Source organism: Nomascus leucogenys, chromosome 1a (assembly GCF_006542625.1).
Source record: "Nomascus leucogenys isolate Asia chromosome 1a, Asia_NLE_v1, whole genome shotgun sequence".
Lineage (NCBI taxonomy): Eukaryota > Metazoa > Chordata > Mammalia > Primates > Hylobatidae > Nomascus > Nomascus leucogenys.
Genome location: NC_044381.1, coordinates 69,558,434 through 69,573,017, shown reverse-complemented (window position 1 = coordinate 69,573,017; position 14,584 = coordinate 69,558,434). Strand labels below are relative to the sequence as shown.

The 14,584-nt window shown below is 37.5% G+C and overlaps 1 protein-coding gene across 3 annotated transcripts in view; it reads right to left on the bottom strand.

Moving 5' to 3' along the window:
- The window catches only part of STYX (serine/threonine/tyrosine interacting protein), a 60,203-nt gene that overhangs the window by 15,593 nt on the left and 30,026 nt on the right, over window positions 1-14,584 (bottom strand). The window contains exons 10-11 of one of the 3 annotated variants that reach the window (XR_004029645.1): window positions 6,279-6,372; window positions 4,026-4,175 (exon numbers count right to left, since the gene is read on the bottom strand). Coding sequence is in view for 2 of the 3 variants with exons in the window: in XM_030810598.1 (XP_030666458.1) it covers window positions 4,102-4,175; window positions 6,279-6,372 (168 nt within the window). In the remaining variant the exon portion in view is untranslated. Of the gene's footprint in view, window positions 1-226; window positions 4,176-6,278; window positions 6,373-14,584 lie in introns of those variants that run through there. The other 2 variants (XM_030810598.1, XM_030810605.1) reach the window with 2 other exon arrangements.

The following is a 14,584-nucleotide window of genomic DNA, read 5'->3' as shown; positions in this document are numbered from 1 at the left end:
TAGACCATAATTGTGTGTGTGTGTGTGTGTGTGTGTGTGTGTGTGTGTGTGTGTGTGTGTGTGTAACCACAGTGTTTTAGAGTATACTCTTAAGTGCTTCTCAACATTCAATGTTCATCCACTCTTCTTAACTCAGAGTAAATTTGGGTTACTTTTACCCAGTAGATAACAATCTAAGTAAAGAAGTTTTGAGGTATAAGCAGCAGTATGAATGAGCTTTTCAATATTTTGGAGGTATAATGGCACAGCAGTTTTAATACAACCACCAATCTTCACAAAATAATTTTAATACTTTGTGCCTGGGCTAGCAGCATCTTGCACTGTGACATTCCTATACAGACATAAGCATTTTATCCAAGTACAAATGTTAAAAGCAGAGTAACTTAAGCAATTGTGTATACAAAGGTATACAGACACTGTAGGTTATTTTTCTTGAATCATTTTTGCTGCATAGTAAATTGCAATTACATGTCAGTATAATGTTACTGATCTATAGAATACACTTTGAACTGTGAGGTATGGCAACTCCCTATGAGAGAGCTAACATGTAAACCTGAATATTTTGAGTGATTTTTGTTTTAGCTGCCACAGATGGGAAAGACAAAAAAAAAAAAAAAAAAAAAATTCCACCAAAAACCCTAGAGACTTACTTTTCTAATCAATTAAAAAAAAAAAGGTCTTTCAGTACTTCTCATCTATTTTCTAGCATTCCCTTATTGGAGCACTGTTGAACAAAGAAAGAAAGAAAATACTGAGGTGAAGCTATGTTTGTTATGGGATTATGGATTAAATCAGTTATTTAAAAAAAAAAATCTGCCAGGTAACTGCTCATTTACTTTACATCAAGTTGAGATCTTGATACATATATATATATATATATATCTCAACTTTATAATTCAAGATTGCAGTTAAATATTTCTAATTCACTTGAATTACCATATTAATAAGACAATTAGAAACCTTGTATTTTCTTAATACAGACATGCTTAACATTTTCTGACATTACTTCTAAACTCAGATGAAGCATAAAATCTCCCCAAAACTGCTCTAAAAGTTAAGTGGTTGAGTTGGTAGCAAAAGCTATCATGGTTTAACATTTCCGCCATAGAGTAGATACAAGTAAAGGTCACTGCTGTTTAAACATCTAATAGGTAAGAAATTAACATGAACCAACTAACTGAAATTAGAATACTGCCATTCCAGGTTTGAATATTTTCAGTACTCAAGTTTCGTATTTTCAAAATGGGCAGTAATACAGTTTCCCTATGTTTTGATACAACTTCACTATAAATTATGGGCCCAGATTACACTTTTGATGTTGGAATTGGGTGGTCACTCATACATTCTTTAAATACTCTAGAAAATAAATCATGATTAGTTAAATTTATCATAGTTAACTATCACAAAACATCAGTGGTAATAAAGGAATCACAGAAATGGAATCAAATAGAATAAAGATTAGGAAGAGCTACCAGAACTACTTAAACATTAGGTGGACAGACATGCAAGAAAAAACAAACTTGTAATGTTCTTATATGAAATAATAAACGTCATGGTTTGTCTACATTAATATTGTACTCAGCCGGGCACAGTGGCTCAAGCCTGTAATCCCAGCACTTTGGGAGGCCGAGGTGGGTGGATCACTTGAGGTCAGGAGTTGAGACCAGCCTGGCCAACATGGTGAAACCCCATCTCTACTAAAACTACAAAAATTAGCCAGGCATGGTGGCATGCGCCTGTAATCCCAGCTACTCGGGAGGCTGAGGCAGGAGAATCACTTGAACCCAGGAGGTGGAGGTTGCAGTGAGCCAAGATTGTGCCACTGCACTCCAGCCTGGGCGACATTAAAGACTCCATCTCAAAAAAGAAAAAAAAAATTGTCTATCTATATATATATCTAGAGTACTCAAGATGATGACAGTCCCTTTTCCCAGTGTTTGTGAGAGACTGTAATATACAGTACTGGGCAGGCACTTTAGTGACAACATAAAAATTACAGTGGATAGAAAAAGTGGAAAATTACAAGCTACAAATTATCAATAACAAAATCTGTTCTTTTGGCCAGACTACTAGAGAGGGTATATGTATATTTATGAAACAAGTTTTTAAAACCTAAACTTACTATTATGAAGATACTTTTAAGCAGAGTTTCTGCTAAATGAAGCATCATAGATTGTTATTACACTGTAAGAGATCTTTGCTGACCTGCCCAATAGTGATCTATATACAGGAAAGCTGTGTTATCCGAACTTTTATCAACTGGAATTTTAGAAAACCCAATGCAAATCTTGACTCCACTAGACCACTGTACATCAAAGGACCTAATCACAAAGCAGAATACTGGATGACAATGAGATTAACAATATGCAAACGGTGGTAAGATAAGGGAAGGGGAGGGAAATCAGAAGAGGAATATCACCTGGGTCAATAGGAATTAACTCTTAATTAACAATTTTAATTAATCTCCACTCTCCCACTATGCTGGGTAAGAAAGCTTTTACTGTATTATCACATCATAGAGAGGAAAGCAAAGCAAGTAACTTGGTGTAATAGGTTACTTTGCATAGTACCTCTTGGTACCAAGGGAACATATAGAAATCATTCCCATTAGTAAAGCACCTCAAGAGAGGATTGAGAAAAGTTAGATACAAAGGAGTTTTGTTTGTGCTACCCTAAAGTCATCAACTATAAAAAGTTAAAAACACTCCTCTCTTCCCTTACATACTTAAAATAGCAAAAATGTTTTCTTAGAACTTTTATACACACAAACTAAAACAGAGAGAGCCAAAAATCCATAAAGTGACTTTACTTAAGCAAATTATGGGGCAGATCTGGACTAACTGAATGTCAAGAATGGATTAAAATGCTAATTTAAAATACACTAGAATCTCCCACAAATCACCTTCCCCAAAGAAAAGCTTCTGTCTGAGCCGGAACAATCTCACAGAATCATTAAGACAACATAAAAGGAAAGAGTAAACATTCTATATTCCAAATAATTTACTAATGTTTCTTCCAGCCTCATACTTTCAGTTTAAACTAATTTATGGTTTAAGAAGAAAGGAAATTACACAAAAATGTTAAGAACTTTTCAGTGTTCTACATACTAATTTAGAGGTCATGAGGATTTAATTATTTTTTTAAAATGATGCAAGGCACTTTTCTTTTTTGGGGCTTCATTTAGAAAAAATAATGCTACATTGGTTTATTAGATTCTATTTAGAATCATTTTGGACAAAGGAAAAAAGGGCTGGACAACTCTGAAAAGAACAAATACAACATTTGGCTTTTACCGCTAAAAAATGCAAAAAGGAAAGTCACTTGAAAATCTAACACTATCCTTGTGTTTAAGCACTTGGTACTATAAATCAAAACATTTTATCATTGAAACTGTAGTTTTTAAAATATAGAATAAACAAATTAGGAAAGTAATAAGAAAGGAAGCAATAATTAGATCATGTTAAAGACAGCTAATTAGGATCATGATTTAAAGATTAATAATGGAACAAGAAGTATAAAAAATAAAAAGGTAAGCTATTAAGTTATACTAAAAAAGAAATGTGGCAGATTCCTGCATTTTGTTAATGTTTCTGTAAGAGGCTCCATCATAAAATTGAACTGTAAAATTATGTTAAAAATGTAATATATAGAACAGAAAAATGAATTTTAGCAAACCTTAGCAAATTCTTTTGTTATAAATTACCCAAACTTTATAAACAATCCCCCCATACTTGCATTTTGTTTAAAGTAATAACTTTATATCATACAAATAAATTTCAAGTATGAAAAGTGCATTATTGCAATAATACCTCTTTGCAAGTCCAAAATTCTTGGTTTATAATAAAACTTGTAAAGTGTGTGAGTGTGTGTGTGTGTGTGTGTGTGTGTTTTAAAAAAAGGAGTAAAACCATCAGTGCCATCTATTGCAGAAGTCCAACATCTTAAAATGTTGCTCAACAAGTTGCAGAGAAGTATGTCTGGAAGCAACATGTAACTGAAAAAAAAAAAACTACTTAGGTTTTTACCATTTTACATTATAATTGTCTCTTGTATTTTCTCCTTCCCAAATGGAAATTCACACTCTATGATGTTGCTCTTCAGTCAGCCATTCTGGGCAGTCGCCACTTGCATGGTTCCAAAATCATCCTCTTCTTCATGTGTTCTCTTCAAACTACCTAAAAGTTATTGCATGAAGATTAAAAGGGCACTAAAATAAATTCATGTTAAAATGTTACAGCGAGTAAAATTTTGTTATTAAGTGATCATGTACACACTATGAAAATTCCACAACTGATACAGCAAAATTTAGTAAATTCCTTTGTGATAAATTACCTAAATATTATAACTTTTTAATCTTCATGACAGGATATATTTTCCTTCTCAGGTATTATGTCTTAGGTATTGCATATAAAATAAATAATTTTTGAACTAGTGTGAAAATAGACCTTTTAAAGAGATAATACATAAATGTTTAGTTATCAAGTTAATTTTTTAGGCACCATAAACATGTGACTTAGGGCATAAAATTTAGGAAATTAATCTTGTATTTGTATAATTTTTTTGTAGATAATCTTTTTGCTTTCACAGAGGCTGTTATGAAGAGCAGCTGAAAATATTTTTCCACTGAAGCTATGGAAGTCTAGGTTGGGAGAAAGGAAGGCATGTAGCATATAAAGAGATTTTCTTGTATCTATTCTTCACATCAGCATCTGCTGGTACAGAAATCTCCCACATAGAATCAAAGCTATCTCTGTATCCCCAAAAGTTATAATCAAGAAATTAGACTCTTCAATGGAGGAAAACTTTAGGGAACAGTTAAACCAGCAGAGGGTCTGCTATGTTTTTTGCCTAACAATGACAAGACCTTAAACTTATGCCCTACAGGACTGTTACATCATGGTAATAATAATGTTAATTCAGAGGGCATATTCTAATATGAAGAATGTTTCACTATAAAATTCATAAAGATAAAAATATAGTATCAATACAACTGAATGAGATAAAATATCCTAGCCCTTAGGCTAAACTCAGATACTGTGATTAAGTTTCAGATGAAGTGCTGTGCTTCTATGGGAACTCCAAATGACTAGGGATTAGAGAAGAGTGCATTAACCATCATGTCTTCCTGAGGAGATGACATATGAACCAAGAATAGGGAGACTAAATGTGATGCATTTTAGGTGGAGAAAAGAAGACACACACAGGAAACCATCAGTAGTTGTTTTCTGAAATGTAGACATAAAGAGGAACAAGGAGAGAAAGAAACCAAAAAATCAGAAGGGCATATGGCATTCCATAAACGTTTGTAGGAATGAAGCCAGAAGATGCTTTGACAAAGGAAAAATATCAATATTAGAAATATCTTTCATGGGAATAAGTCTGGCCACAATGTACAGAACAGACCAAATAACAAGAGTTTGGAAAGGAGGCAAATCCGGATCTGAACTAGATTAAGGTCACTATTAAAAAAAGAAAGGAATGTTAACAATACTGACAAAACGGACCCTATAGGATGTGGAAAGCAATTATTAGATAGATGTGGCAAAGGAAAGGAAAAAGTCAATGACAATTAGGAAGTTGAGCCTTGGGGATGAATATACAGTCATATTACTCACTATGGGCGGTGCAGTAGAGTGCAAAGAGTTCTATACTTGTGGATCAGATCACCTGTCCTCAATTGCCAGGTCAGTGCTAACTAAGTATATAAGCTGTTCTTACTACCTTATATAACTGTTGGTTCAAAGGTTGAAGTGAACTGTGGGGTAGGAAAAACTGGAAATAAATTAAAAATGCCTTGTGTGCTTTGTTGGGAGAGAAACAAAGGTGATAAACACAGGTAGCAAGGTCTTGGGAAAGGAAGACTTTGAGAGCATGCTTGGATTAACTTTGAAAATAAGGGGCTTAGGGTACTTCTGAAACAGCAACAGAGGGAGGAAAGGATGGAAATATTGATGGCAAGAGAAAAACAGCTCACATTAGCCACCCTACAGGCTGTATGAACCACCCTTTACTTTTAATAAGATCACCTAAGCGTGTTTAGAGCCCCTTCTCCAGATTCTTATTATTTTAATCTTTACAACACGGATGTACTACTACTTAAAAGACTTAAGCTTAATATAGTACACATTTATTCATCATAAAATGAATTCCTTTGGAATTAGCTCAATAGTTTAACAAGTTTTCTAAACAATTTAAATTGTTCAGTGTAACTTGTAGCAAGTTCTCCACCTTTCATTATCTTTCTTCCCTAATTTCTCCAAAAAGAAAAAAATTCTTACCTGTGGTACCAGAATGAACAGATAATGACCTTTCTATCTGGAGTGGTGACATCATCTGTATTGTTAATTTTGCTAGGTAGATGGCTTCATATTCCTAAAAAACAAAAAGTTAATTAACTTAATTATATATTTACATTCTTGGATACCCAAAATAGTGATTAATGTATACACTGTTGGTATTCTTCGTCTGTATTGAAAAATCTAGTGCCACACTGTTTGAAGAGAAATGGAAGTTTAAAATTCCTGTCTCATAAATTCAGAACTACTGATAACGGTAAATCAAGTCCGGCTAATAGCTTGCACTAGGGTACTGCATGCTGAACTGCCAGTCAGTATGGCATTAGCTATAATGACTTCATCTGTTTAAAAAAACCCCAAAAAACACCAAAAACCTAAATTGGCAATCTCAATAGTCCTCTGCTTCCAGTTACAGATAGAAGAATAAAGCCATTTTTGTTTCTTTTCTGAAAACAAGGAAAACATTTGATGAAACTAGGAAACATCCATTACCCTGAAAATGAGAAGAATGAGGGGAAAAGGAATTGATTACCATCTAGGCCAGGACAGCGGTTACCTTTACAGAGGGAGAAACAGATTTGTGCTTGAGAATCATCATGAAAAAGGCTTTTGGCGTCCTGGTAAACATTCTGTTTCTGTACTTGGGCAATAGTTACATGGATGTTTATTTACATTTTATGCATTTTCTATATTATAACTTCACAATACAATTTTCAAAAAAAATAGAACCATCCTAAGCTAGGCATAGCAGATAACTCCTCTGTGGGCCAGAGTAGGTACAGTTCATAGCTCACTAAAAAAGGTTACCTAAAATAAAACCAACAAGCCCTTGCATGGTATGACAAAGTCAGGAAATATGAGTGGCCTATGGAAGAAGGTGAGACATATTAAGGAAAATGCGAACAGAACAACAAAAAGAAACAACAACCAAAAGAGCAAATACACAATAGAAGACAACTTTCCTGAAATAAGGGAAGGCTTGAATTTGCAAGTGGTAAGGGCACACTATGACTCAGAAAAAAACTGATGTAGAGCAATCAACAAGATACATCTTAGCAGGATATAGTGGCTCATGCCTGTAATCCCAGCACCTTGTGAGGCCAAGGTGGGAGGATCACTTGAGCCCAGGAGTTTGAGATCAGCCTGGAAAATATGGCAAAACCCCATCTCTACCAAAAATAATTTTAAAAACTAAGCCAGGTGTGTGGTCTCACGCCTGTAATCTCAGCAGTTTGGGAGGCCGAGGCAGGCAGATCACCTGAGGTCAGGAGTTCCAGACCAGCCTGGCTTACATAGTGAAACCCCGTCTCTCTACAAAAAATACAAAAATTAGCTGAGTTTGGTGGCACATTAATCCCAGCAATTTGGGAGACTGAGGCAGAAGAATCGCTTTAACCCAGGAGGCGGAGGTTGCAGTGAGCCAAAATTGCGCCATTACACTCCAGCTTGGGCAACAGAGTGAGACTTTGTCTCAAACAACAACAAACAAAAAACTTAGCCAGGTGTGGTAGTGTGCACCCGTGGTCCCAGCTACTCAGGAAGCTAGGGTGGGAAGATCACTTGAGCCCAGGAGGTCAAGGCTACAGTGAACCATGATCGTGCCACTGCACTGTAGCTTGGGTGACAGTGCAAGACCCCTCTCAAAAAACAAAAACACAAAAAACCAGGATACACCTTGATAAAGCATCTTATGGTCATCTAGACGAGGGGTCCCCAGCCCTGGACTGCAGACCCCAGAATCGGTCCATCGCCTGTCAGGAACCAGGCCACACAGCAGGAGGTGAGTGGCACTCCAGGGAGCATTACCACCTGAGCACTGCCTCCTGTCAGATCAACAGCAGCATTAGAGTCTCACAGGAGCGCAAACCCTATGGTAAACCTATCCCTCCCTATGGTATGTGAGGGATCTAGGTTGCACACTCCTTAACTAATACCTGATGATCTGATATAGAACAGTTTTGTCCTGAAACCATCTCCCCCACCACCCCATCCGTGGAAAAATTGTCTTCCATGAAACTGGTCCTTAGTGCAAAAAAGGTTGGAGGCTGCTGATCTAGACAACCTTCTCCTGACACAAATCAATTCACCTAAGGGGGGAATCTTAAAATTGGGCTGCCTTCAAACTTTTCTAAAACAGTATTTAGGCCAGGCATGGTGGCTCACGCCTGTAATCCCAACACTTTTGGAGGCTGAGGAGGGCAGATAACCTAAGGTCGGGAGTTTGAGACCAGCCTAGCTAACATAGTGAAATTCCATCTCTACTAAAAATATAAAATTAGCTGGGTGTGGTGGCATGTGCCTGTAATCCCAGCTACTCAGGAGGCTGAAGTGGAGAATCACTTGAACTCGGGAGGTGGAGGTTGCAGTGAGCCAATATTGTACCACTGCACTCCAGCCTGGGTGACAGAGTGAGGCTCCATCTCCAAAAAACAAAAAACAAACAAAAAATATTTAATACCAAGTCTGTGTACAAAATCACTAGGGAAAAAGTATTAAATACATATTTTATATCTATCCACTGTCATTCAAATATAAGGGCAACACAAAAATATTTTCTTTTTTTTTTTTTTTTTTTTTTTTGAGACGGAGTCTTGCTCTGTGCCCCAGGCTGGAGTGCAGTGGCGCGATCTCGGCTCACTGCAAGCTCTGCCTCCCGGGTTCACGCCATTCTCCTGCCTCAGCCTCCCGAGTAGCTGGGACTACAGGCGCCCGCCAACACGCCCGGCTAATTTTTTGTATTTTTAGTAGAGATGGGGTTTCACTGTGTTAGCCAGGATGGTCTCGATCTCCTGACCTCGTGATCCGCCCGCCTCGGCCTCCCAAAGTGCTGGGATTACAGGCTTGAGCCACCGCGCCCGGCAAAAGTATTTTCCAATACGCAAAGGGAGTTTCCATGGGAATATAGTTTCCATGAACTATTCATAAAAATAATAAAGTCTAAGAGTTTAATAAAGACACTGGAACAGGTAATAGGATTGGCTGAATCCTGTTTAAATGTAGGATTAAGGGCTGGGCACCGCGGTTCACGCCTGTAATCCCAGCACTTTGGAGGCCGAGGCAGGTGGATCACATGATCTCAGGAATTCGAGACCATCCTGGCCAACATGGCAAAACCCTGTCTCTACCAAAAATACAAAAATTAGCTGGATGTGGTGACATATGCCTGTAATCCCAGCTACTCGGGAGGCTGAGGTGTGTGAATCGCTTGAACCCAGGAGGTAAAAGTTGCAGTGAGCTGAGATCACAGCACTGTACTCCAGCCTGGGCAACAGAGTGAGAATCTATCTCAAAAAAAAAAAAAAAAAAAAAAAAAAAAAAAAAAGGAAAAGTAAATAAATAAAACCTTAAAAATTATCTAACAAACATAAACACACCAAAAAATTTTAAACTATAGCAGAAGGTTAAAAAAAGGATTCATTTAAAACAGAAAGCATAATATGAAATAATGATAGATAAGATTGTATCTGTCATTTTCAGTAAATGAAAGTGGGTTAAATTCACCTATTAGGAAACAGATAATGATACCAAATCTAATAGCAAAACTCAGTCCTAGACTATATTGAGGAAAAGCATCTAAAATCAAGTGATTTAGAAAGCTTGAAGGAAAAGGAATGGGAAAACTCCAAAGGCAGCAAGCAAACAGAAAGAGTAGGATTCACAATATTAAACCAGGTTAATTGCAAGGTAAAATAACCAAAATTTGTCCAGGCACGGTGGCTCACACCTGTAATCCCAGCACTTTGGGAGCCCGAGGTGGGACGATCATGAGGTGAGGAGTTCAAGACCAGCCTGGCCAACATGGTGAAACCCCGTCTCTACTAAAAATACAAAAATTAGCCGGGCGTGGTGACGCATGCCTGTAATCCCAGCTATTTGGGAGGCTGAGGCAGGAGAATCGCTTGAACCCAGGAGGCAGAGGTTGCAGTGAGCCGAGATCACACCACTGCACTCCAGCCTGGGCAACGGAGCAAGACTCTGTCTCAGAAAAAAAAAAAAAAACCTGAAATTTAAACAGGGTACAACTAAAATAAAAACCTAACTTGAATTTTTACGTACCAAATAGTAAGTACAGAAAAAAAACTCACAGAACCAAAAAAGGGGAAATGAAGAAAAAATAAACACAATATAGTAATAGATTTCAATTCACTGATTTCAGCCCAAGACAGATCAAGTGGACAAATACATTTAACTTTATCCCCTGAAAACAGAATGCATCTTCTTTTCGAATGCCCATAAAATTCATGAAAACAACTACATATTAAACCACAAAGAAAACATCAAAAAATACAAGTACTACAAAACATTCTCTGATTACAATGTAATAAAACTAAATATGAACAAAAATAAAAAATTTAAAACCCAGTCACCTATACAATAAAAAAAAATCTCAACACATATTAGATAAAAAAATAAAACCAAAACTGAAGTCACAGACTATCAAGCTATAACATAAAAATAATGCAGATGAGAATCTGCAGCATGCAACTAACACAATGCAAAGAGGATAATTAATAGCCTTGAATTTTTGAAAGAATAAAAAGAAACCAAGTTTTCAACTCAGGAAATTCACAACAGCAGCAGCAAACACCACTAAAGCAAAGTACCAAGCAAGCAGAAATTAGAATACAGAAAAACAACATAGACTAACCAGATGAAGAAAAAAGAATAATAGAACCAAAAGATATTAAAGTACAAGATATTATTTTCCTTAATTCTATGTAGAACTCTTATGAAATCAATGATTACATAGAAGATCATAAATACATCCAAAGTGACCTGAGGAGTATCAGAAAATCAAACCAGGCCAGGAGCAGTGGCTCACACCTGTAACCCCAGCACTTTGGGGGCTGAGGCAGGTGGATCACCTGAGGTCAGGAGTTTGAGACCAGCCTGCCCAATGTGGTGAAACCTCGTCTCTACTAAAAATACAAAAATTAGCCAGGCATGGTGGCGGGCACCTGTAATCCCAGCTATTCCAGAGACTGAGGCAGTAGAATCACTTGAACCCAGGTGGCAGAGGTTGCAGTGAGTTGAGATTGCACCACTGCAGTCCAGCCTGGGCAACAGAGCACAAGACTCTGTCTCAAAAAAAAAAAAAGAAAGAAAGAAAAGAAAAGAAAATCAAACAGATACACCAAATGAAGAATATTGTCTGAGAACTGGTCTGCTGTCAAAATATATGAATGAATGAAATAATGAATAACTGAATTAGATAAAACATTATGGTCAGATATTTCACAGGTGCCATATACTAATGCATTAAGAGACAAGTAACTCCAATCTAGTTTAAGTTGATCCATGGCACCAAGAGAAATGGAAACCTTCCACTGAAAAATGAGAACACTGTGATATAGTAAAACCAGAAAAGGATAGTACAGAAAAAAAAAAAAAAAAAAGACAAACCAATTTACTATTTAACTGATTCCAAAGTCCTGAGCAAAAAGATTAGCAAATACAATCCAGCAATACATTAACAGAACAGTCTATCATAACCAAGTGGGATCCATTGCTGGACCAAAAGGATGATTCAATATCAGGAAATCTAATCTAATGTGATCCAGTAACTCAAGTCACCATATTAACAGTTCAAAAACTACAACTAGCCATTCTATAAGCACCTTAAAAAAGAAAACTTCAAACCTCTAAAGGACGTATCAGAATTTGGTATAAAATAAAAATGATATTTCAAATCGGTAGGCTATAAATAGATTTCCATAATATAAAAAGAGTTCTTACAAACCGGTGAGAGGAACACCAACAAATGATCACAAAAATCTGATAAAGCATTTTTGGGCCAGGAGTGGTATAATTCCAGTACTTTGAGGGGCCAAGGTGGGTGGATCACCTGAGGTCAGGGGTTCAAAACCATCCTGGGCAACATGGCAAAACCCAATCTCAATTTTTTTTTTCTTTTGTGAGGAAGTCTTGCTCTTGTTCCGCAGGCTGGAGTGCAATGGCGCCATCTCGGCTCACTGCAACCTCCGCCTCCCGAGTTCAAGCGATTCTCCTGCCTCAGCCTCCCGAGTAGCTGGGATTACAGGCATGTGCCACTACGCCTGGCTAATTTCTGTAGTTTTAGTAGAGAAAGGGTTTCACGATGTTGGCCACGCTGGTCTCGAACTCCTGATATCAGGTGATCCACCCACCTCGGCCTCCCAAAGTGCTGGGATTACCACCACACCCGGCCATCCTATCTCTATTAAAAATACAAAAATTAGCTGGGCGTGGTGGCACGCACCTGTAATCCCAGCTACTTGGGAGGCTGAAGCAGGAGAATTGTTTGAACCTGGGAGGTGGAGGTTGCAGTGAACCGAGATGGTGCCATTGCACTCCAGCCTGGATCTCAAAACAAACAAACAAACAAAACAAACAAAAAAAATTTTTGGCTACTGGTGTTAATTAGGGTAGGAGGAAATACGCACTCAGAGGAAACAGGCAATCCTTGTTTCCTGGTGGTATAAGTTTATATTATTTCATCTTTTCTGGAGGCAATCTGGAAACATCTATCAAATTTCAAATGCACTGGAATCCACCAATTCCACTTCAGTTACCTTACAGATATATTCACACAGATGTACCTATCAGGATATTTCCAATATTCTTTTTTTTTGACATGGAGTTTCGTTCCTGTTGACCAGCCTGGAGTGCAATGGCATGATCTCGGCTCACCACAACCTCCGCCTCCCAGGTTCAAGCAATTCTCCTGCCTCAGCCTCCTGAGTACCTGGGATTACAGGCATGCATCACCACACCCAGCTAATTTTGTAGTTTTAGTAGAGATGGGGTTTCCCCATGTTGGTCAGGCTGGTCTCGAACTCCTGACCTCTGGTGATCCACTCACCTCGGCCTCCCTAAGTGCTGGGATTACAGGCGTGAGCCACTGAGCCAGGCCAATCTTCTTAAACATATGCATATACTACTCTTTCAAATACAAAAGTTAATTTTAAAAAAGAATGTTTTTACACATTTGAAAACAAGTAAGAGCATAATTGGATTGTTTGTAACACAAAGGATAAATGATTGAGGGGATGGATACTCTATTTTTCCATGATGTGATTATTACACATTGCATGCCTGTATCAAAATATCTAACCTACTATGCATCCACACAAAAAAAGAAAAGCTTAAAAAATAATTTAAAAAAATGAAAAAAACAATGTTTTCTACAACATGGTAAAAGGCAAAGAAACTTATAAAGTTAGAAGACAAACATTTTACATAAACAGGCTGAACACAGATGACACTATTTCTCTTTTGAATATAGTAAAAATTAAAAGTAAATTAAATATTAAAATAAAATTTAAAGCTTGGTAACTACAACAATATATTTTGTAATAAATATTCTTGATGTTGAAACATGAGCTTTATTCCTACATAACTGGATGTAATCAGCCAGAGCACATTCTGCAGCCTATGATTTTGCCTCTTGGAATAAACTGAATAACTTGATCTAATCAGGTTAATTCACAGACTTATCATCTTTTTCAGTGCATCTGCCAGGCATCAACAAAATATGAAACAACATGGAAAAGATAAACATAGAATAGAAAAAGCTGTTATAGTTAGTATACTTAGAATCAAAACTGTCTTATGCTCTGTGTGATCAAAATGAACAACAACAAAAAAAAACAAAGACATTTCTAACAGCAATTATTTTATTTAAATTTGATAATGTGTCTTTAACCCTTTTTTCTTGGTAATGCCAGCCTTTAAGAATTTTTTTTTTTTTTTTTTTTTTTTGAGACGGAGTCTCACTGTGTGGCCCAGGCTGGAGTGCAGTGGTGCGACCTCAGCTCACTGCAAGTCCCGCCTCCCGGGTTCATGCCACTCTCCTGCCTCAGCCTCCCGAGTAGCTGGGACTACAGGCGCCTGCCACTGCGCCCGGCTAAATTTTTTTTGTATTTTTAGTAAGATGGGGTTTCACCGTGTTAGCCAGGATGGTCTCGATCTCCTGACCTTGTGATCCTCCCGTCTCGGCCTCCCAAAGTGCCGGGATTACAGGCGTGAGCCACCGCACCCGGCCAAGAAAAAAAAAAAAATTTTTTTTTTAATTTTTTAGGGATGGGGTCTCACTCTGTGGGCCAGGCTGGAGTGCAAAGGCACAATCACTGTTCACTGTAGCCTCAAACTCCTGGGCTCAAGCAATCCTCCCATCTCAGCCTCCTGAGTAGCTGGGACCACAGCCATGCACCACCATGACTGGCTAATTTTTTTTTATCTTTTATTTTTTAGAGATTGGGCCTCATTTTGTTGCTCAGGCTGATCTCATACTTCTGGCTTCAAGTGAT